At 35.7% G+C, this 24,227-nt stretch overlaps 1 protein-coding gene across 3 annotated transcripts in view; it reads left to right on the top strand.

Moving 5' to 3' along the window:
• The window catches only part of LOC126765221 (transmembrane 9 superfamily member 2), a 100,666-nt gene extending 97,695 nt beyond the window's left edge, over positions 1-2,971 (top strand). For 2 of the 3 annotated variants that reach the window (XM_050482859.1, XM_050482858.1), the window contains one exon: positions 2,356-2,971. In XM_050482859.1, coding sequence (XP_050338816.1) covers positions 2,356-2,859 — 504 coding nt within the window. In that variant the 3' untranslated portion in view covers positions 2,860-2,971. The remainder of the gene's footprint in view (positions 1-2,355) is intronic. The other variant, XM_050482860.1, reaches the window with a different exon arrangement.
• The last annotated feature ends 21,256 nt before the right edge of the window (positions 2,972-24,227 follow it).

Below are 24,227 nucleotides of genomic sequence, written 5' to 3'. Positions count from 1 at the left end.
TTTTTGACTACAGCAAAATCTATTAAGTCTGGTATTTTTCTTCTTTTCTTAACTGGGCCAGTATGTCGGCTTACCAGGAGATATTATATCCAGCTTATTGTGCTTATTCATAATAGTGTAGTACAACTGTCGTCCTTTCGGATTAATAAGACGTGAGCCCCAGGACATGTGTTTTGCGTTATAATCTCCACCTGCAAGAAATCTTTGACCTAGTGTTCCAAAAAGTCTTTAAACTCGATTTCTGTAATTTTAAAACGAGGTGGACAGTATACAGCCGTAAGGTTTAAGTCACAACCCCGATTTTTGAGTGATATTGTTGTAACTTGTAACTGTGGTGTAGCATGAGATTCTAGGGCATAGTGGCTTAAACGATTTCTAATCAACACTGCCGTACCACCATGCGCTTTTCCATCTGGATGATTTGTGACATAGAGTCTAAATCCCGATATATTGAAATTATTTTTATTTGTTAAATGAGTAAGCTCATTTTTTACTTAATAAATTTTGCAGCATTTGATTTTGTGATTTTATTAAATCCTGGATCATGTTTTGCATGCTAGACATAAATTGTGTCATATCCATTTGGAGGATTTTGCGGCAGTTGCATTTGCACAGTGTTGCCCTTCACCACATTAGCATAGCTTCCTTGCATATTATTATTGATAGAAGTAATAGGATTTGAACTTTTCTCTGAGGTTGCTATAATTTAACTACGGGGTGTTTGTAACATTTGGTTACGACGTGCTTGAATGCCCTGTGACAACTTCGATTTCAAATCTTGATATACAGGTAAACCCCTGTAGTTAGTGCATTTGGGTGCATTTAGAAGTGGGATGTAAATCACCACATACCACACAAACACTGCGTAGAGTGCAGTATGATTTAGTATGCCCATATTCTTGGCAGTTAGTACATTGTACCGGACCGTTTCTTTTATGTGGTTCTTCCACAGTTACTCTACGATGCAGCAAATATTTCAAATTATATATTGGATGTATTTCATTTTTTTTTTTAGTTGATTTGAGTTCGGCAACTCAATTTTAAACATTGACTGAGGTACTTTGTTTCTATTAAATACAATTACAACTGTTTTAATTCCAAAACCGCATTCTTCCAATGCTTCTTTGACTTCACTAGAGTCTACGGCGGACTCTATACCCTTGATTACAACAACTAGGCCCTTAGAGCTCTTGAGTTGATACGAATAATAATTTTTGTTTTTATTTGACAAAAATTTAACTATTTCCATGAAACTTTTTTCAGTGTACGACTGAATTTTTGTTTCGTCTATATTGCCTTTTTTCAAAGGCACTATATGAAAATTGTTGGTGCCAACAATTTCACTTAATTTCGCAACAAGAGTATTACTGCTACGTTCGCGCAAATATATTGGAGGTGGTTTGGCATTAACGACTGTGGTGGTACGCTTCGCATCGTCGTCTGAACCATTGGTTAGTAGGGCAAATCTGTTGTCATTTAAAACTTCCGTTTTATTTTTATTTGGTGTGCCGCTTTGATTGACCGCTGCCTTTGAAGGACTTAATTTCCTTTTTATATTGACGTAGCCGTCAATGCCTGTTTGTACAGACGGGCCTTTTTTTTATTACGTTCTCACCTTGCGTTGTGATTTTCTTCGTTGCCTGTGCGCTTGCTGGTACCTGCAGACTGGCTGCTGTCAGCGCATCTGTTGTTGCCCGACTGTTGTTTTCTGCTGCTTCTGCTGACTGCGTTCTTTGCTGCGTTCCCTTTTCTGCTGATCGTCGCGATGACTCATCATCGCCGTTACCCTTTTTATTGCCAGTAGTTGTTGGGTCAACAAATCTGAAGTAGGCATTTAAGGAATGCCTACGGCCTTGCTGTTGAGGCTGCGAAGCACTCATTATTATTTTTTTTTTTTTTTGTTTTTTATCTATTTGTTTTGTACACTATTTGTTTATATTATTATTAACAATTTTTGTGCACCGATTTTTATTAGATTTTTTGTTTTTATCTTATTATTTTTATTTGTTTACTTTTGCAAAATTTGATTACACGGAGCGAATTACAAAACACGTCCCTACACCTTGAACGCTAAGTATCAATCAAATATATTATTAAAACCAAAAATAATTATAAGTTTACAATTTCAATACCACCAAATGAAAACAAAACCATATGTGACAGCTTGCCGAAGTTCCCAATATCATAATCGAAATTCGAACATTTCACACGAAATTCTTGATACGAATTTTCCGTGAGTTGGTCCAATACCCAGTGTTGTAAAGTGTAATAGTTTTTATATGGAATTAATAACACTGAACTAATACAAAATCTTTTTAAATTTAAATTGAAGTTAATATTTTTTTATTCTTTTAGGCTTTGGAGCATCCGGTTCGAACAAATCAGATTCCACGTCAGATTCCAGATCAATCGATTTATACACAACCAATTCCGGGAATTATCATGGGAGGAGTTTTACCTTTTGGATGTATATTTATACAGTTATTTTTCATCCTTAGCTCAATTTGGTCCAGTCAAATGTATTATATGTTCGGTTTTTTATTTCTTGTTTTCCTAATATTGGTTATAACATGTTCAGAAACTACAGTTTTACTATGTTATTTTCATCTTTGTGCAGAGGATTATCACTGGTGGTGGCGATCTTTTTTAACGTCTGGATTTACTGCCGCTTATCTTTTCTTTTACTGTTGTCATTACTTTTTAACTAAACTGTCTATTAAAGATGGTGCGTCAATGTTCTTGTACTTTGGTTATACTTGTATTATGGTGTTCCTTTTCTTCTTACTTACTGGAACGATAGGTTTTATGGCGTGTTTTTTTTTTATACGAAAGATTTATAGCGTTGTAAAAGTTGATTAATTTTACCTCACTTTTATGTCAGATAAAAAATGATAAACAAGAGTTTTAGGAATTATAATTTTTAATTTAAATATGTATTGTATATGGTAAATAAATTAATTTGTAATCAAGACATCTGATAAATTTTAATTAATTGATATAGCAAATAAAAAGTGGAATAAAAACATAAAAACAATTAAGGTAACAGTCGATAGTTGTCCGTTTGGTGCAATGACCAAAATAAGACGAGAACTGTGACTCTACAAAGTAATTTTTTACCGGTATTTTTTTTTTTTAATTTCTTAAGTTTTTTGTTAGGATCTAGTGGAAAGAGATTGCGTAAAACTTTTGAACAATCTGGTTGACTTTAAAGCTATTCCCAATTAATAAATTTCTTTCGTTTATACTATAACACGTTTGTGAGAGTAAAATGCAAATTTTCAAATGCGCAGTTCTTATCAGTTTCATGCAAGGGTATAAGACAGCATAAAATCTGCAGTGCAAACTACGCAGTGTTGCCAGAAAAAGTGCTATATAAATGATTAGGATGACGTTTAATGTACATATGTATAAATTTTAATGTACATATCTCCTTAGCCATTCCAACTATAATAAAGAAATTCGCTTAATGTAAATATTTTTGGCATTCTTACCCAACCTTTGAGGTAGGTGAATTCGAAATATACCTCACCCACAGTATCAAATTTGATCGATAATCATATATGTAACTCATAATAGGTTGTCAAAAAAGTCTTGCGGTATTTTCGCTAGTTGGCGCTGAAAGTGCGTAGTTCTAGTTTTATTCGTCGTATCGGGTCATGCTATACCTTTTTGGAAAGCTCATTTCACGCACTAACACTTGTTTGATTGATTGTCGCTTCTTTTAAGTCGTTCGTGAGTTATAGCGTCGCAAACATGGAGCAAAATAAAGAGAAAATACGGCATATTTTACAGTACTACTACGATAAAGGCAAAAATGCATGTCAAGCCACCAATAAAATTTATGCAGTTTATGGACCCGATACAGTTTCCATTTCCACCGCACAACGATTGTTTCAACGTTTTCGTTCTGGTGTAGAGGTGGTCGAAGATGAGCCACGCTCCGGAAGGCCTGTCGTCGAAAATTGCGATAAAATCGCTGAATACCGCAAGATTTTTTTGACAACCCATTATGTTTGCCGATATATAACATAGAGAGAGCGTATTTTCCTAATAAGGGCATTTTTTTTTTTAATGAAAAAATCAGTGAAATTGTGGAAAAAGTGTACAAGTTTTCTCAAAAAGTTTCTGGTTTAGGGCTTAATATGAAGATATACAAGGTGCGTTCCAAAGTAAACAGTAAAAAAAAACACAACAAATGGTTTTTTTTTCGGCAAAATCAATTTATTTTATTCAAAATAGTCCCTTGCTTCAATACAGCTTTTTGCACGGTCAAAAAGCATGTCGAATGAGTGTTCTAGCTCGTTGGCCAGTATGCCGGTGCAAGCCGTGCACACACCTTTCGTAAGCCCAAATGTTCGGTAAAAATGCGATAAATCGATATTTTGGAGATGTTCAATTCCGTTTCCAGGAGTTTCAATGATGATTTCGGCTGATTGATGAATTCACTCACAGTTTCCGGTGATCACAGGTTTTGATTGGCCCACATTTGGATCGTCATATATGTCCTCACGACCACTTTGAAAACGTTGAAACCATTCGTGCACTCTGCTACGGGATAGGCAATCATCGCCATAAACTTGTTTCATCAATTGAAACATTTCGGTAAAAGTTTTACCAATTTAAAAACAATATATTATTATTCTGAAAAGTTTAGAAAGAATGAAATATTCGATTACTCCCGAAATTAGCTATTCCTAACTTAGGATGACACCGAACATATTATACTCTAGCAACTTACAAGAATCAAAGCCAGGGAAATACTTTAGGGTGTAAAACGTCACCTGAGGGTCGAAATCCAAGCATTTTATATATACATTACTCCTATACTGACAGTGGGAGGCATTGTCCCGATTCAAGCCGTTTTTAACATACAGACATACCACTGTCAGAGAAGTACTATCCTTGAATTTGAATTACTATATACATATATCACACACATTTTTAATCAAAAGTCAACTATAGGAACTGGTATCCAAATATTCGGTATCTAAGGGCTCGGCACAGTTTTTGTTGGATTTGAACAATTTTTCATCATAAGGTGGCATACACTAAAAGCATTATTCGTGCAAAGTTTAATCCCATTATATTTATTGCTTCTTGGTTTGTGTACTGGAAAGTAAAAGAATCAAGTGGAATTTAAAACTGTGCTATAGAAATATGAAAAAATACCACATACAAAATTTTGTCGAAATCGGTCAGTCGAGTCCCGAGAAACGGGATTCCACCAAAAAGTAGGCGGTGCCACGCCGATCGTCCAATTTTATCCCGGTTCCTATAAAGCCTTGTTATACCATCCCGACAGCAAATTTTTGGGTCTCTGGTGCATTTAGTTATTTATTTATTACGCTTTTAGTTGTTTTGAAAAGTACCGTTATATGGGGAGTGAACGAGTGTTTCATCCGATCGTCCATTTTCACACTGTTGGTAGGAATTCTTGTAATATACATGCTGAACAAATTCGGTTGTTATAGCTTTAGTGGTTTAGGAGATATGTACATTAAACTTATAAGAACGCCCACTTTTTCAAAATTTTCTTTCCACAGGTGCCCCATTCTACTGCGAACCTCTGTACCAAATTACAACTTTATATCCTAATTTAGTTCTTAGTTATGGCACCTTGTAGGTTTTCGATTACGCTCATCTAGCTTCATCAAAATATCTCAATTTTTAATCCAGTTACAGCTTGCACGGACGGACAGTCAATCGGATTTCAATATCTTTCGTCACCTTGAGTATTTATATACATATAACCCTATATCAATCTCGATTAGTTTTAGATGATACGTACAACCGTTAGGTGAACAAAACTATAATACTCTGTAGCAACTGGTTGCAAGAGTATAAAAATTGACATCTTTATTGAAGTAGACGACGCTTACGCGGTTATAGCAGAGTTAACAACAGCGCGCCAGTCGTTTCTTCTTTTAGCAATCTGGCGCGAATTCGAGTTACCAATAGCAGTCAGGTCCTTCTCCACCTGATCTCTCCAACGTGAAGTGAAGGTCTTCCTCTTCCTCTACTTCCCTTAGTGGGTACTGCGTCGAATATAGTACTTTAAAAGCTGGATTGTTTCCATTCATTCGGACGACATGACCTAGCCAGTGTAGCCGCTGTCTTTTAATTCGTTGAACTATGTCAATGTAGCCGTATAACTAATACAGCTCTCCATCGAATGCGATATTCACCGTTGTCAATGCGCAAAGTACCATAAATATTCCGCAGAACGTTTTTCTCGAAAACTTGTTACATCGACTCATCAGAGAGAGCACTTTACTTCTCAATTGCTTACTTTGTCCGAAGTAGCAACTGTTGACAAGAGTTATTTTGCGTTGGATTTCGAGGCTGACATTATTGTTGCTATATTCTATATTGTAATACTGGTTTCAAGATAGACGAAATTACCTACAAATTCCAAGTTATGACTGTAGATAGAACCTTCTCTATTTAGTTCTGCAGCTCGTTTTATTTTCTCCAAGAGCAGATTGAAGAAGTTGCAAGAAAGGAAGTTGCCGTGTCTAAAACCTCATTTGGTATCGAGCGGCTCGAAGAGGTTCTTCCCGATCCTGACGGAGCTTTTGGTATTGCTCAACGTCAGTTTACACAGCCGTATTAGTTTTGCGGGGATACCAAATTCAGACATCACGGCATAAAGGCAGCTCCTTTTCGTGGTGTGGATTTTCTTTTCACAGGTCTTTTCCAAGATTTGTCCCTTGGTGAATATCTTGTCAGTTGTTAATTTTCCTGGTTTAAAACCACATTGATAAGGTCCAATCAGTTTGTTGACGGTTTAATCCTTCACACAATACGGTTCCCACGGTAGTTGGCGCAGATTATGTGCTTTCGTCCGATCATATTTTACAAAGAAGCTGATGCATTCTCCTTATCAGTCCTTCGCCGCTGTGTTTGAATTGTATGGCCGGCAATTCGTCGGCCCCCGCCGCTTTGTTTTTCTTCAGACGGGTAATTGCTATTCAAACTTCTTCATGGTCGTGAAATGGATCGTCTGCTCCATCCTCATCGATTGAGGGATGAAGTTCGCCTTTTCCTGCGTTATGCTTTCCTTGCCATTCAGCAGACTGGAGAAGTGTTCCCTCCATAATTTAAGTAAGCTCTGGGCATCAGTCACTAGATCACCTCCGGGGGTTCTACAAGAGTAAGCTCCAGTCTTGAAACCTTCTGTTAGTCGCCACATCATTTCATGCTCATGCCTTGTTTTTTCTGCCTTTCGGCCTCTTTCGTTTTCTATCTACAAATGCATCGCGCTTCCCTCTTCAACTCTCGGTATCTATCCCATTCCGCACGTGTTCTGGTCGATTGTAACATTGCGAGGTAAGCAGTCTGCTTTCTCTCCACTGCGAAACAGCACTCTTCATCGTACCAGCTGTTCTTTTGCATTTTCCGAAAACCAATAGTTTCGGTTGAAGATGTACGTAAGGAGCTTGTGCCGTCCCACAGCATGCTGAATACTTTCAGAGAGCAGTAGTGCAAATGGAGTATAAAATCGTTCGGCTATTTGTCAGAGGCGGGTGTGTATCTTGGCTGCACAGGATAGTGGTCCGAATCAAATTTAGGACCTCGGAGCGCACGCACATCTAACTGGAGACGTGTCTTCCGCCTATCACAACATGATCGATGTGGTTGGTGCTTTTCAATCCGTAGACGGCCAGGTAGCTTGGTGATTTTTCTTTGCTGGAATCTAGTACTATAGATTACCATATTACGTAACCCGGCAAAGTCGATCAGCCTCAACAAATTTGGGGATGCTTCCTCGTAGAGACTGAATTTACCGACTGTTGTGCCAAAGATACCTTCTCAAGCGCTCATAGAAGGTATTTTTGGTCACATCGTCCTCTTCTTCCGTCGGGGCGTGGGCGCAAATCAGCGATATATTGAAGAACTTCGCTTTGATGCGGATTGTGGCTAGACCTTCATCCACCGGGTGAATGACAGTACTAGGTGACGATGTTTCTCCCATCACGAATCCCACACCAAATTTGCGATCGTTTTAAAGTAATAAAAAAGTAAATAAAAAAATGTTTCTATGTTTCCTGTATAATAAATGAATATAGGTTAATTTGTAACCATAAAATGACTTAATTTTTGAACTCACATTTCAAATCTGTCACCGACTATCCTCTTGATTTTCTTTGGTTTCTGTGGCAATTTTTGTTTCGAACAGCAAACCAATAATATCTGAATTCATGACACCTACTACATTATTTTAACGTTTTCAATTCTGATTCCGATTCTACAACAACGCTAAACATTTCTTCCTATTAGCAAACGTGTAAGCGACGTGTATTATAGAGAAGGTCCAACTACGGACAAGCGTGTGAACTGTCAAGAGCCATGAATTTTCTATTAGTGGATTTCACCACTTTTGGCTCGGCAGGAGAAACTTTAACAGAAATGAGTGAACAGAGCTGAGAATTCAATGAAAATTATGCTCAGAAATATACATTGCTGTTACAGACGCATGTTGGCCTTTTGACTTATATTTTTATACGTTTACATGCCGTCATATCAATTGATATGAATATAATTTTGCGAATTTTTTGAATTCATGTAACATTGATAACATTATTATTAAATTATGCAATTCTCCAAGCAATATTTGTAAACAATGTGCAAATAAAAGAAAGTTTTTAAATATTTCTTATCCTTGATAATATTTGTAATATAATTTCATACACATGTATATATGCTATATATGTATATGTATGATATATTATCATAATATCATAATACTATAAAAATTTATTACATAAGTATATTACAATAATAATATATGTAAATCACACATTTTGTCATTTAAAACTTTCATATACATCTATCCTGCAGATATGTACGAAAGTACATACATAGTTCAAATCAAGATATCCAGGGGTGTTGTGAAATCCAAGACAGGATTGCTTAGCTGTCAGAATTACAAACCAATTCTGATTTTCAATGGTGTCACAGAATCATTGGATTTTCGTCTTTTCGAACATACGCAAAACCAATATTCGAACCAGCTGTTTACTAATGTGACAAAACTTGCAAATGAATACATTTGGAAGCAATCTCTTTAAAGTTTTTAATAAGTTCCGAATTAAAGGAAGATTTTAAGAGATAACATTTAGTGAATGAATAAAGAGGCATTTGGGTGTTAAGTTACGTTTATTACGTTTTGTAAATCTTCTTCAAGGGAGAAAACTGCTTTAGAATCTTCAAACTAATTGATTTTTATTTTGCTTGAATCTCTTTAAAATGTATGGGCAAAAAGCGAAGACTTTGACGCGCGATTTCTCGGTTTTTCATTTTTACGATTTTTGGGGCAAAGTTTATTATCTTTGGCATTAAATTATTATCTTCTATTTAAACTAAAAAAAACTAAGAAATGTTAAGTTTGAAAATATGTTTAAACAACATAAAGTAACATTTTTTTGGCCACTTGTTTTAAAATTTTAAAAATTTTTTAGAATTTTACAATTGTTTTTGAAATTTTCTTAGTTTAACTTGAACATAAGTTTTTAACAAATCTCTTAGAATTTTTTGTTTCGGATAGAAATTGCAACCTGCAACTGCCCGCCGTCCGACAAATGCACATGCGAGATGCATCGAGGAATTAGTTCCCTAAGGCAGAATATCAAAGAATTCGTATCCAAACAATTTTCGGATGATGTTTAAATATATATCTATAAACCCTTGAAATTTCGCTTTAACCAATTATCAATTTTTTAGCCTTTCTAAAGCAGGCTCCCACCTTAAATATCCGCATTTTTTTTCAAAACTCAATAATTAAAACATTACGTGTTTTATTCTTAAGTTTTCTCCTATAGAAATAAAGATAAATTAATTTGTAACAATTAAATAACTTGATTTCTTAACTTGCATTTCAAATCTGTGTGCGATTATCTTCTTGCTTTGTTTCTGACAGCAAAACGGATAAAATTGGTTTCCGTGACACCCAAAACCGATATAAATTCTGTTTCGAATATCAAACCAATAATGTCTGAATTCATGACACCTACTGCTTTTTTTGATCGGTTTCAATTCTGATTCCGACAACTATCACCCCTGATTATCATTTATCAGTAATATAGTATGCGCGCGCTGTTCTAGATATATGTACATACATCTGTACATATGTATGTGCGTGTGACATTCTCACACAAATATTATATGCGTTCACATGTAAATATGTCGCCCTCAAAAACGACAAACATCTGCAAAAATAGCAATCATCTAAAACAGTGGTTCCCAAACTTATTTTGTCTACCGCCCACTTTGAGAATAAATATTTTTTTAGCGCCCCCATTTTTTTTACCTATTTAAAAACCACTATAACTTCAAATTAAATATTGTGACCTACATATATATGTATATTAACGGAAAATTCTAAACGAAACTTTTACTATAACCAGCACTTTAAAACCTAAGCGCAGTATGTAACATACGACGGCGCTTAGGTCTCAAGTTAACTCTTACGGGCTCCACCTGCCAATAAGAATAATTACTGAAACACAACTTTATAGTATTAAAACAGAGAATATTTTATTAAAAATAAAACTAAAATAATCGATCCATATATAAAAACTAATGTGAAGGATGAATCTGATGATGTTTAATAAGTTTGTTAATATCAGGATCCAATTTACTCAAGAACAGTCGCAAGTCGCCACGTTCGGTAACAAGCAAACGATTTCTATTTTTAGTAAGCAGTGTTCTCACAGCACTAAATCCACGTTCACACAAATATGACGATGGGAATGCTATCAAGAATCGTTGAACGATTGACCACAATCCAGGGTGCAATTGCGAGATCGGTTTTTGTAGCCAAAATTCTTGGTAACCATTTTTGAACTTGATTTTTATTTCCTCGTTTGTTGACATAGAAGACACAAAGGCGAGGATGGGTTTGTGGGATTTTCAATGAATCCGAATTTAATGTATTCCACACAGTATTGCCGTCTCTTCTTTTTTACTTCCGACATTGTTTTGCTTTGAGAAATACGTTTAACTTCGCGAGTAGTGTAAAGGAGGCGTAAGTAATGCTCATCTATTGCGCGCAAAACCACAAATGAATATAAAATAAATATTACATTGTTTATATAGGAATGCTTAAGCACAATTATTATATAGTAGTCCAAAAATATGAATTCTTATTTTTTCTAGAAATACATTTGTAAAAAAAGGATTTTTTTCCTTTTCGTATTATCTTATTTTTCCCAGAAATACGTTTGTAAAAAAGGATCTTTCTCCTTGTTTTATTATCTTATTTTTTCCAGAAATACATTTGTAAGAAAGCATAAAGATCCTTTTTTTATTTTCCACATAAAAGATTTAAGGAGCTCAAAAGCCCAAAACGTGCGTTACATCAGCTACCTACCCGACGTCATTTCGCAAGTGATAAAATAAATTATTCAAGAGCTCAAAGCATTCGCTACATCCGCTCGAACCTACCTACCCTACACCTTTGGGCAAATGATTATATTATGATAGCAAATGCTCACATACAGATTTGGCAATGGCAATAGCAATACGTTTGACAGTTAGTATTCTATAAATTCTATCCTGTCGAGATGCCCCGTTATGAAACGGAGCGACCGATTGACATGATTTTCATTTTTTCTATTTTCAATAAAATAGGATAGATATATGAACTACGCGGAGAGAAATATTGAACCGAGTTTGATCAATCTTTTAATTCATATTAGTTGATGTTCACAAGTTGTTGTTGAGAGTCAAGAGCTCATGTAGTCGTTGTCTAAGAGGCCTCCTAGCTAAATAAAATTACAAATAACCCCCCAGGCCTCTACACAACGCCCCCATTTTCTTTCTGGGTCTCTTGCCGCCCCCCTTGATACCTGCAGCGCCCATAAGGGGGCGTTATCGCCCACTTTGGGAAACACTGTTATAGACTATACTCGACAGGACTACGTACTTATCGAAAATGGAGATGTTTCCGTTTATGAGGAATACGGGGACCTATTTCGTATTACTAATTTATCTTATTTTGAAAATATAATATAAGACGAAAATAGAAATTTTTGTAGTAATAACGAACACAATCATGACAGCCTAGGAATTATTACACAGGACACAGAATCTGAAATTTTGATAATTGAAACTTTATTAGAACAATTAAAAAAGAACCATTTTAGGCAAAAAAGGAGTATAAATGAATTGGAAACGCTTTGGAAATAGATAGCTGGAACACCAGACCATGATGACTTTGTATAAATTAATGACAAATTGGACGAACAACAAATGCAGAAGGTTTTAAAATAATAACAGAATTAACTGACACAGTAAATAATATTAAAGGTAATACCACAAACAGGAAAATTAAAGGAAAACGAAATCAATATGTTATTAACTTTTGGTAAAATTGGAAATTTAAATCCAACAATTTTACATTGTGATGAACTAAAAAATATGGCATATTACCAAGACGGTATAATGACCATAACAGATTTAATAGGAATTTCTAAATTTAAAATAGCTCAAAAAGGGGACATAATTATAATTTATATAAAATACTTTAAAATATAACCAACATGTAAGTACTATGATTTTAGAGCCATAGCTCAATTAGATGGTAAGCTTATTATTGACCAGAACATAACATATTGTAACAATAATTTTTTTAATATTCAAAATTGTAAAACAGAAAATTCAGAAACTTTAAACAAAAAACAAGGAAAATGTAAAAAATTAAAAGAAAAAAACAAGGAGCGATATTAGTTTCAGGAAAATATATTGTAGACAATCAAACATTGATTGGAACATATTTATTAACATTTGTAAATAATACTGTCATAAATAACCAAACTTATGAAAACATTGAAAAAAATTTTGGAATTATCTTAAAAATAACCATTAAAATTTTAGAATATATCGGAACAACTAATATGCTGAAACAGCTACCATTGTAATCGCGCCCCAGAATACCTCATAAACATTATAACGAGTTAATTTAAAAATAGACGGCTGATTTATGATACGAACGAAGGAGCTAAGAGCTACTATATCTCGAGTGGAGTACCCCAAGGGTCAGCATTAGGCCCGGTATTATTGAACCTCATGTATGGCGCGGTGCTAAGAAGGCAGCAACCAAAAGATGTGAAAGTAATAGCATATGCGGACGATCTCATGGTGGTAGCAGTGGCAAAACAACTAGTCGACCAAAGAAACAAAGCACTGAGTGCATAAATGATCTACGGTATTGGTTCTCTTCTGTGAGTCTGGAATTGGCGGAGCAAAAAACTGAAGTTTTACTCATAAGCACCAGGAAGGTAGAAGAAGAAATAGAGCTCACTATAGGGAAGTGTGAGATTACTTCACAGCCGCAGCTGAAGTATCTGGGAGTAATATTGGATTCCAAATTAAAATTTAAGGAACAGCTGGAGTATTCTTCCAGTAAAGCAACTAAAATTTATAATGCTCTATCAAGAATGATGACCAATACAGGCTGTGCGCACTCCAGCTGCGGATTCTTAATAGCGAAAGCAATGAGTTCCGTAATACTGTACGCAGCATTAGTATGGATACAGGCAATGAATATAAAAGCGTATGGTAAACAAATAATGGCAGTACACAGTGCTTTCTGCGATTCGTTTAATAAGTACTTTCCGGACTATATCAACCGTCGCTGCAGAAGTATTATCCAGTATACCACACATTGACATCCAGGGAGATGAACTAGAGCGATTATATCAGCTATCAGCGCCTAAAAGAGTATCGGTTAGGACAGAGGAAAGGAACAAGAGCACTAAAATGTGGCAGGAGCGGTGGAATTCCTCATCCAATGGGCGCTGGACACATCGACTTATACCGGACATCCACACGTGGATAGACAGACGACATAGTGACCTAGACTTTCATCCGACCCAAATACATGGGTGTTTTAGAAACTGCCTTTTCAGATTCCACACTGACATTAGCCCGTACTGTCCGACGTGTACAAAGTATATAGAAGACTCTGAACATGTACTACTTTATTACTCTCAAATACAAGGGAAAAACTAAAAGCCACACTCGGTGGTAGTTTTACGGTCGATAATTTAACGACACTCATGTGTCAATTGACTGGTAAATGGAGAGCTGTCAACGAAGCGACAGCAGCCATAGTGACAAAACTAAGATTTTTTCAACAGATTAGGCGACCGTCAGTCCGCACAATAGAGGAGACTTAAATGTCCTGTCCGAAGTAATACTTAATCGGTGTTTACGTGGGAGACTCTTGAGTTGGGAGTTAGGTTTAGCGGATTAAAGTTCCGTACTTGGGCTTCCGATGCTTCCTCCTACTATAAAAAATATAAATATAAAATTTGAGACAAATTCTTTTGTTTATCCATTGTATTAATCGCAATGCACTACCGAGGTGTACCGACTTAAGCAGCTGCTGTAAACAAAATGGTGCCATATTTGGCATTATGTGGCATAGTAATTAAGGACAGTAGTACCAACTTAGCAAAATATATTTTTTTTTTTAATATCGCTTACGCTGGGAGTTTCATTACAACTTCCCTGTGATTTTTTTCACAATGTACAAAGCTAATGATTGTGTTACGGCAATAAGAATTTGAAGGACAAGGTAAGTAGTTGCAAATGAAAAAATGTAACAGAGAAAAAAGTAAAGAATATTATAAATTGAAGAAATTTAAAATTCATCTTGAAGATCCACTTCAAAGAAAAAATATGGCCTTTATCAGCGGCGTTATTCTGGCTGAGATGGCAAAGGATCGCGATGGCTTTTGGATGTGTGTATGTAACTAGAAAATTAAGAAAAGTATTACAGATACTTACAAAGAGCTAACAGTAGTAGAAAAGACCAAAAATTATGGAAAAAAATTAATATTGTTACTGTTTAAAAGTTATGCCTATACCTGCGTTTTGTGTTCTGTTTATATAACTTGTAAAGTTATATATATTTATGTTAAAAATGATATATTTATAAAATTGAATTAATAGCACCTTACACTTTTATTTTACTAAAGTAAATTCACTTTATACATTTTAAATCTAAAGCACAGTAAGTTCTGCTTCTGTCGATGTCACTTTTCGAACTGATTCTGCGAGGACACATAGCTTCTTTACTCTAGGCATGAGAGGATCTGTCACTGTGTTGGTGACCACGAAAAAAGTAGCCCAGTGAGAAATTGGAATTAAAATTAAGCATCTAATCTAAATAATCAATAGTATAATGAAAATTAACAAAATGTCTTTTAAGGATATATTCCCTATTATCTTTAAAACAGTGTTCGGCATTTCATAGCAAAATTTTGCAAACTAACTTCACACGTACGCTTACGCTCTATCGTTCAGTCGTTGTCGAGCCAGCAACGAATTAACATCACGCAAAACCAAATACGTCCTGCGAGAAATATTTTATGATTCTAAATGCCTTTGGTGCCATGCAATGCCTTTTATGTTGTTAATTTTCATTATACCATTGATTATTTAGATTAGATGCTTAATTTTAATTCCAATTTCTCACTGGGCTACTTTTTTTTCGTGCTCACCAACACAGTGACAGATCCTCTCATGCCGACCACTGCTCTAAAAGTACCTAACAGTTCCTGCCTGTCTTCTCTTTGTTCGCAGAATACGATCAAACTTCACTTAGTAACAGTTTCTCTATTCCTGCTACTATTCTTAAAGTGTCCATACACGGCACACAAGTGCGTTCGATCGGTATGTGTGCGCATGCGGTTTACTCGTGTATGGGCTTGTGCGCGTACCGATCCATGTTCGCGAAAATGTTTGATTTTTTTACGATCGGTGCGCGCATATGTGTGCCGTGTATGGCGTTGTGAGCGCACAAAATCTCATTTCTCTCGAGTCGCCGAACTGTGCAAATCGCGGACGAACAATGGCAAGTGTTAAGGGGGGAGCCTGCTTTAGAGGTTTCAAAAAATCGAATTTTTTGAGGATTTTTTTGGGAGGGAAAGAAATAATTGATTTAAGCGAAATTTCTAGGCTTTATAGATATTTGAACATCTTTCACAAATTTTTTGCATACGAAATCTGTGATATTCTGCGTTTGGGAAGCAATTGCCCCATTGCATCTCGCATGTGCATTTTCCGGACGGCGGGCAGGATGCAGGTCGCAATTTCTATCGGAAACAAAAAATTCGAAGAGGCTCATATTTTTTAACCATTTATCTTCTAGTTAAATTAAGAAAATTCAAAACAAGTAAAATTTTACAATTTTTTTTTAAATTGAAAAAGGGGTTTTTGACCAAAAAAATTTTACTTTATGTTGTTTAAAAGTATGTTCAAACTTGACTTTCTTAGTTTTTTTTTAGTTTAAATAGAAGATAATTTTTTGCCAAACACAATTTTGCCCCAATTTCAACTTTGCCCGCCAATTAAGAACAATCGTAAACATGAAAAACTGAGACATCGCGCTTTAAAATCTGCTAGACGCTGGGTCACTATTTCCCTTCTAGCTTCTATAATATTTCGAATTAACATCTATAACTTTGGGACATATTCTTAGTTAATTTTTTAAGAGATTTAAGCAAAAAAAAATCAATTGTTTAAAGCTTCTAAAAATTTCGTATCAGAATTTATTGATCTTATAAAAAATGAAGTGGCACTTTGGCAAATGAAAAGTGATAAATACAAAAATAAAATTCAGAAAAATAAAAATTGGAATAACTTATTATAGAAATACAAAGAAATCGATGAAAGTGCTACATTAGAAATAAATTCGAAGAAATGTTCCGCTTGCCTGTCGCACATGTTAACTCTGTGAAGAACGAACGCAAAATGGATTTGTGTGTCGTGTATGGGCAAACGAATTCATACCGATCGAACGCACTTGTTTGTCGTGTATGGGCTTTATTAGTTGCGCATTTACAATCCAAAGTACCGAAATATATGCCACCTATGCGTCGCATATTTTAAATGACGCTCTGGCATGCATATACAGTTGACTACAAAATACAAATAGTAGCGCTCCGACATATCCTTATATACACATATATGGTATTTATTAATTTTACCAATTAGTTTAAGTAAATATGTTTTTACAATTTAATAAAGCAAATTTTATAAAAAATACTGAACTTTGTTTATAAGAATTGATATTGGTTATGGTAACAAAACGGTAACCAATAGGCCAACCTATGAATTAACAAAAGCGTTACTCTTAGAAGTAACAAAAGTGTAATAAATAGGGGTATTTAGACCAGCTTTGTTAATTCGTTAAGGTTGGTACGCAGCTCTCAAGTAATTGCTCAAGAAAAAAATACATTATTTCTCAAGTAATTTTGACAGCTGGTTACGCATTGTGAATGATCTATATTAGAAGAACAAGAGAAAATAAACAAAGAAAACAAGCTTTGTGCGTAATATGTACATATGTGTGTATGTGCATGGTAACATAAATATTTTCATTGAGATTTAAGAAATGTTGCTGATTGGTAGGTTTTATACAACATTTCAAAATGGAATATAATTCATAATAATGATTTCAACTAATTTAAGATGAATTTGACGATTACTTCGAATTTCGATCATGAAACAATTGTTGATTTGATGTTTCTTCGCAAAACCAGATTTGCCATATTCACATTTTACTGAAAAAAATCGTTAAAAATTAGTACTAGATTTCTTGAGAGCTGCGTACTAGCACAAGTAAATTTATCGCAGAAAAGTTTCTTGACCGTTTCTTAAGCGTTTTTTTATATGAAGTTTTTACGTTTCTTGAGAGCTGCGTACTAAGCTTTACTCTGTAAATCGTAAAATCGCAAAACTTCTTAAAACAATTCGATTTTATCCTCCAGATATATATTTAAAAAACAAAAATAAAGAGCGATTTCGCTTGCCTCATTTCTTAAATAAATTTTGTTGATGCCGATTTTGTCACTTTTGCGCGCAAGAAATGTCGAAATTTGAGTCCCTCGAACATTTGACATTTGCAAAAGTCGCTACATTTTTGCGTCGAACATGATGCTCTGCAATATTGCCGCAGTGATTGACACTCGAACATCCCCTGTTTTAACGAAGTATCAACTAACAAATTACCAGAATAAAACAACGTATCGAGGTTATATATAAGGTTGTCAAAAAAGTCTTGCGGTATTTTCGCTAGTTGGCGCTGAAGGCGCGTACTTCTAGTTTTATTCGTCGCATCGGGTCATGCTATACCTTTTTGGAAAGCTCATTTCACGTGCTAACATGTGTTTGATTGATATTGATTGTTTCTTTTAAGTCGTTCGTGAGTTATAGCGTCGCAAACATGGAGCAAATAAAGAGAAAATAGGGCATATTTTACAGTACTACTACGATAAAAGCAAAAATGCATCTCAAGCCACCAATAAAATTTGTGCAGTTTATGGACCCGATACAGTTTCCATTTCCACCGCACAACGATGGTTTCAACGTTTTCGTTCTGGTGTAGAGGTGGTCGAAGATGAGCCACGCTCCGGAAGGCCTGTCGTCGAAAATTGCGATAAAATCGCTGAATTGATCGAAAGAGACCGGCATAGCAGCAGCTGTAGCATCGGTCAAGAGCTGGGTCATGAGTCATCAAAAATTCATTTCAAATAAATAAATAAAAAAATTCAATAAATATGCCGCAAGACTTTTTTGACAACCTATTATATGGCTGTTAGTAATAACACTTAGGTAACAAACTGCAGGCAAAACAGGCTGCCTACCTCGCAACGTTACGATCGACCACAACACGTGCGGGATGGGATAGATACCGAGAATTGAAGAGGGAAGCGAGACGCATCTGCAGACAGAAAAAGAAAGAGGCCGAAATGCGTGAGTATGAAGAGCTTGATAAGCTGGCCGACAGGGGTAATGCTCGAAAATTCTACGAAAAAATGCGGCGGCTTACAGAAGGTTTCAAGACCGGAGCATACTTTTGTAGAACCCCCAAAGGTGATCTAGTGACCGATGCCCAGAGCATACTTAAATTATGGAGGGAACACTTCTCCAGCCTGCTGAATGGCAGTGAATGCACAACGCCAGGAGAAAGCGAACCCGATTCCCCAATCGATGACGATGGAGCAGACGTTCCATTACCCGACCATGAAGAAGTTCGAATAGCAATTGCCCGCCTGAAGAACAACAAAGCGGAAGGGGCCGACGGATTGCCGGCCGAGCTATTCAAACACGGCGGCGAAGAACTGATAAGGTGCATGCATCAGCTTCTTTGTAAAATATGGTCGGACGAAAGCATGCCCAACGATTGGAATTTAAGTGTGCTATGCCCAATCCATAAAAAAGGAGACCCCACAATCTGCGCCAACTACCGTGGGATTAGCCTCCTCAACATCGCATATAAGGTTCTATCGAGCGTATTGAGTGAAAGATTAAAGCCCACCGTCAACAAACTGATTGGACCTTATCAGTGTGGCTTTAGACCTGGAAAATCAACAACCGACCAGATATTCACCATGCGCCAAATCTTGGAAAAGACCCGTGAAAGGAGAATCGACACACACCACCTCTTCGTCGATTTCAAAGCTGCTTTCGACAGCACGAAAAGGAGCTGCCTCTATGCCGCGATGTCTGAATTTGGTATCCCCGCAAAACTAATACGGCTGTGTAAACTGACTCTGAGCAACACGAAGAGCTCCGTCAGAATCGGGAAGGACCTCTCCGAGCCGTTCGATACCAAACGAGGTTTCAGACAAGGCGATTCCCTATCGTGTGACTTTTTCAACCTGCTTCTGGAGAAAATAGTTCGAGCTGCAGAACTTAGTAGAGAAGGTACCATCTTTTATAAGAGTGTACAGCTGCTGGCGTATGCTGATGATATTGATATCATCGGCCTTAACACCCGCGCCGTTAGTTCTGCTTTCTCCAGACTAGACAAGGAAGCAAAACAAATGGGTCTGGCAGTGAACGAGGGCAAGACGAAATATCTCCTGTCATCAAACAAACAGTCGTCGCACTCGCGACTTGGCACTCACGTCACTGTTGACAGTCATAACTTTGAAGTTGTAGATAATTTCGTCTATTTAGGAACCAGTATTAACACCACCAACAATGTCAGCCTGGAAATCCAACGCAGGATTGCTCTTGCCAACAGGTGCTACTTCGGACTGAGTAGGCAATTGAAAAGTAAAGTCCTCTCTCGACGAACAAAAGCCAAACTCTATAAGTCGCTCATAATTCCCGTCCTGCTATATGGTGCAGAGGCTTGGACGATGTCAACAACTGATGAGTCGACATTGCGAGTTTTCGAGAGAAAGGTTCTGCGAAAGATTTATGGTCCTTTGCGCGTTGGCCACGGCGAATATCGCATTCGATGGAACGATGAGCTGTACGAGATATACGACGACATTGACATAGTTCAGCGAATTAAAAGACAGCGGCTACGCTGGCTAGGTCATGTTGTCCGGATGGACGAAAACACTCCAGCTCTGAAAGTATTCGACGCTGTACCCGCCGGGGGAAGCAGAGGAAGAGGAAGACCTCCACTCCGTTGGAAGGACCAAGTGGAGAAGGACCTGGCTACGCTTGGAATATCCAATTGGCGCCACGTAGCGAAAAGGAGAAACGACTGGCGCGCTGTTGTTAGCTCGGCTATAATCGCGTAAGCGGTGTCTACGCCAATTAAGAAGAAGAACAAACTGCTAACCAAAATAATAAGACTAACAGAAATTTGGGTAACAAATATTTTTGTTACGTATAACACATAGGTGATCTATTCGCAAACGTATATGTTATGTGTAACCTATTCACTAACAAGAGTATTTGTTACCTTTACCTGTTACCGGAGGGATTTGTTGCATCCTTCAAAACCACTTATTAAAAATGTAAAACAACGAAAACTAAATGAACTTGTGAAATTTAAATGCATTTAACGAAACATTTTGTAATGTCAAGCATCATAGTATTATTTTCAATAGAAAATTATTAAAAACATTCATTGATTGAGAGCTAAAAAGCTTAAATCCTTTTATTGGGTATTGAAATGTCAAAAGTCAGTTGTTTTAACATACCATAAAAAGATTAAAGTAGTTTCTCTATATATTTTAATTAATCACTACATAGTAATTTTTATTCGTACTAAATGTTGGGTATTTTAATTTAAATGCCCAAAAAGTATTCTTTTGTCCAATCTGGCCGTAATGGAAAATGTTATAAAAAACGCTAATTTTAAAGCGCTCTCACACTGGAATAAGTTGGACATCCCTTTATTCCTGATGCAAAATGTGTCAAAAGTTGAGCCCGTAGAAATCAGTCATCTTTGTTTGTTTTCATTTGAACAATGATACCATTGCTCAATACGCATGTATAGTTTTGTACACATTATTACATTTTTCATAATATAAAATATCAAAACTGAAAACAAACTATTAAAAATAGTTTATATATTTGTAAACAGTAGCATTCGACACTGATTTTGAGTTAGTTAAAGAAAATTTCAAACATATTGAAGACAATTTTTATAATTACTGCAGTATATCGAGACTGGCAACCCTGCGTTGTGAGAGAGCAATCAGCTGACACGTTTCTCCTTGAAAAATCCAAATAGCGTGACAGCATGCCATATTTGCAATTGATTACCGCGAAAACTCATTGAACATCAAATGGCGATGTGTTAATTTTTTTCCACTCTCTGAACAAAAGTAACAAATAGTTTAACGTAGGGATGGGTAAATTTTTAGCCTGCAAAGTTATCAAAGTGCGAACGAGGGCTAGATAAAGGGAATATCGTTTTAGGGAAGGAAGGGCATAAAAAGTTCCGAAGAAATAAATTACATTCCTACAAAACTTGATTTTAATCGCAGAATGGCTGCGGAAATACTGACTTTGTACACAAATTAAAGAACGAAAATTTACTTCATTTCGGTATATTACGGTTGTGTGAACAAAATAGATAAAAATATATTGCAGGTTTTACAGTTTCGCATTATTATTTATTATACCCTGAACAGGGTATATTAAGTTTGTCACGAAGTTTGTAACACCCAGAATGGAGCGTCGGAGACCCTATAAAGTGTATAAATAAAAGATCAGTATGTTGAGCTGAGTCATTTTAGCCATGTCCGTCTGTCTGTCCGTTCGTCTGTCGGTATACTTATATACGAACTAATCCCTCAGTTTTTAATAGCCTTGATAGACGACAGCGCTAATATGCATTAGCGGGCTTAAGTTACATTTATTTGCACATTTGACCCATGTGAATGCAAGTTTGTAATGCACAAGAATTTTGTGCATTTGGCTGTATTTAGTAGGCAACATTGGTTAAAAATTACAGATTTTTGCTATTGTTTGACAGATGTCGTTTGAAATCTGCCGCCTTGTTTGTGTTTACAGCTTCAGAGGTAAACAGTTTTTATATTGCTAATTAAATTATGTGCAAGTATATTAACAAAAACAAATTTTAATATTTTTAGATGGCGGAAAATAAACAACGCACAGTTTGCTATCCATTTTTCCAATATTCTTAGCTTTATCGCACACTATTGTTTCATTTTTTTTTAATAAATGAACAAATTTCACTATCAGCTGTCTAAATGCACAAGTCTGCCGTCTGTCACCATAAAATTGCAATGCGCTTTAGCGTTGTTTAAGGCGCATTAATTTTGCTCGTCTGTCAGGGCTATAAGACACCGTTCTGAAATTTTGCAAACGTAATTTTCTCTTCAAGAAAGTGCTCGTTTGACGGAACTGTCGATATCGGACCACTATAACATATAGCTGCCATACAAACTGAATGATCGAAATCAAGTTCTTGTATGGAAAACTTTCACATTTGACAAAGTATCTTCACAAAAGTTGACACAGGTTATTTTCTAAGGTAATAATGTAATATACGAAGAAATATATAGCAATCAAGGGCTTGTATGGAAAACATTTGACGTGGTATCTTCACGAAATTTGACATGGATTACTGCTTAAAGTAATAATATAATCTCCGAAAAAATTGTTCAGATCGGATTACTATAGCATATAGCTATACAAACTGAACACATAGTTACTAAAAGAAATGCACCTGTGTAGGGTATATTAGCTTCGGGAACACATATTTTCAAAAAAATAAAATTTTATATTCATCAAGTAAAATTATATGTATATATGTACACGGTATGGCATTATTAATTGAAAGTGTCTAAGCACACAAATAGAATACAAATGCTAATAGGTGTGTGCTGAGCCCTCATTTGTGCATATGTGTTCGAAGAAACAGTGTTCATAAACTGAAGTTATTGTAATTTAAATCTGCAGAAAATGTTATCAGCGAGTGAAAACAGTGTCCAAAATTTAAAAAGAAAATTTAGTACATAAATTTAGTATGGAATGTGGGGAAAAGTATTTATATCAGGAAAACTCTGGCAGCATATGTAAACTTTTTATTAGTTGTCTTACATTTTATTAATTTAAGGTATGTAGTTATAAAGAAACTTACAATTGTTAGGAAGTTTTACAATTGTTAGCCCTCAAAACAGAGATAAAGAGATGTCCAACTCCTTTCTCACTGGAAGTGAGAGAACAATTGCTAAACGTCAAAACCACCTAAACTTTGACAGTTGACTGGATTGGGGAGGTTTTGACGTTTAGCAATTGAAACGAGCGATGGCCAGATTGAAATCTTACCAAAAAAATATGTAAACGGAGGAATTTGTTGCCGCTGTTCAAGATGGCTAATAAAAATTTAAAACAATGAAAATCAAAGAAAATGCGAAATTTAAATATATTTCATGAAACGTTTTGTAATTTGATGCATAATAGAATTAATTTTCAATTACAAATGATTAACAACATTTGATAATTGAGAACTAACAGGCTTAATTCACCTTATTAAGTATTGAAAGATCAAAAGTCAGTTTTTTTAATATACCATAAAACCATAAAAAAGGATTTAAGTAGTTTCGTCATATATTAAAAGTCCAATATATAATAATTTGCAATCGTAATAAATGTTGGGTGTTTTAATTTAAAATGCCCAAAAAATCTTATTTTGTTCGATCTGGCCATAATGGAAAATGTTATAAAAAACGCTTATTTTGAGGCGCTCTCACACTGGAATAAGTTGGGCATCCCATTATCCCTGCCTCAAAATGTGCACGCATGAGTTAAGGCACATGTAACTTACAGCACATCACTATCACATGGGTCAATGTCCAAAGTACGCGATAACACTAAACTAAACACCATTATCAAGAACAACAAATTATATGTATTGTAGATTACCCATTAGTATAAATAGAAGCATAACCATACACGCTTTGTCTTTTGTATTTTGAAGATTACCAAATAAAGAA

The sequence above is a fragment of the Bactrocera neohumeralis genome, unplaced genomic scaffold (genome assembly GCF_024586455.1).
Source record: "Bactrocera neohumeralis isolate Rockhampton unplaced genomic scaffold, APGP_CSIRO_Bneo_wtdbg2-racon-allhic-juicebox.fasta_v2 cluster10, whole genome shotgun sequence".
NCBI lineage: Eukaryota > Metazoa > Arthropoda > Insecta > Diptera > Tephritidae > Bactrocera > Bactrocera neohumeralis.
The sequence above is the reverse complement of the archived record's forward strand: the minus strand, read 5'-3'. Positions and strand labels throughout refer to the sequence as shown.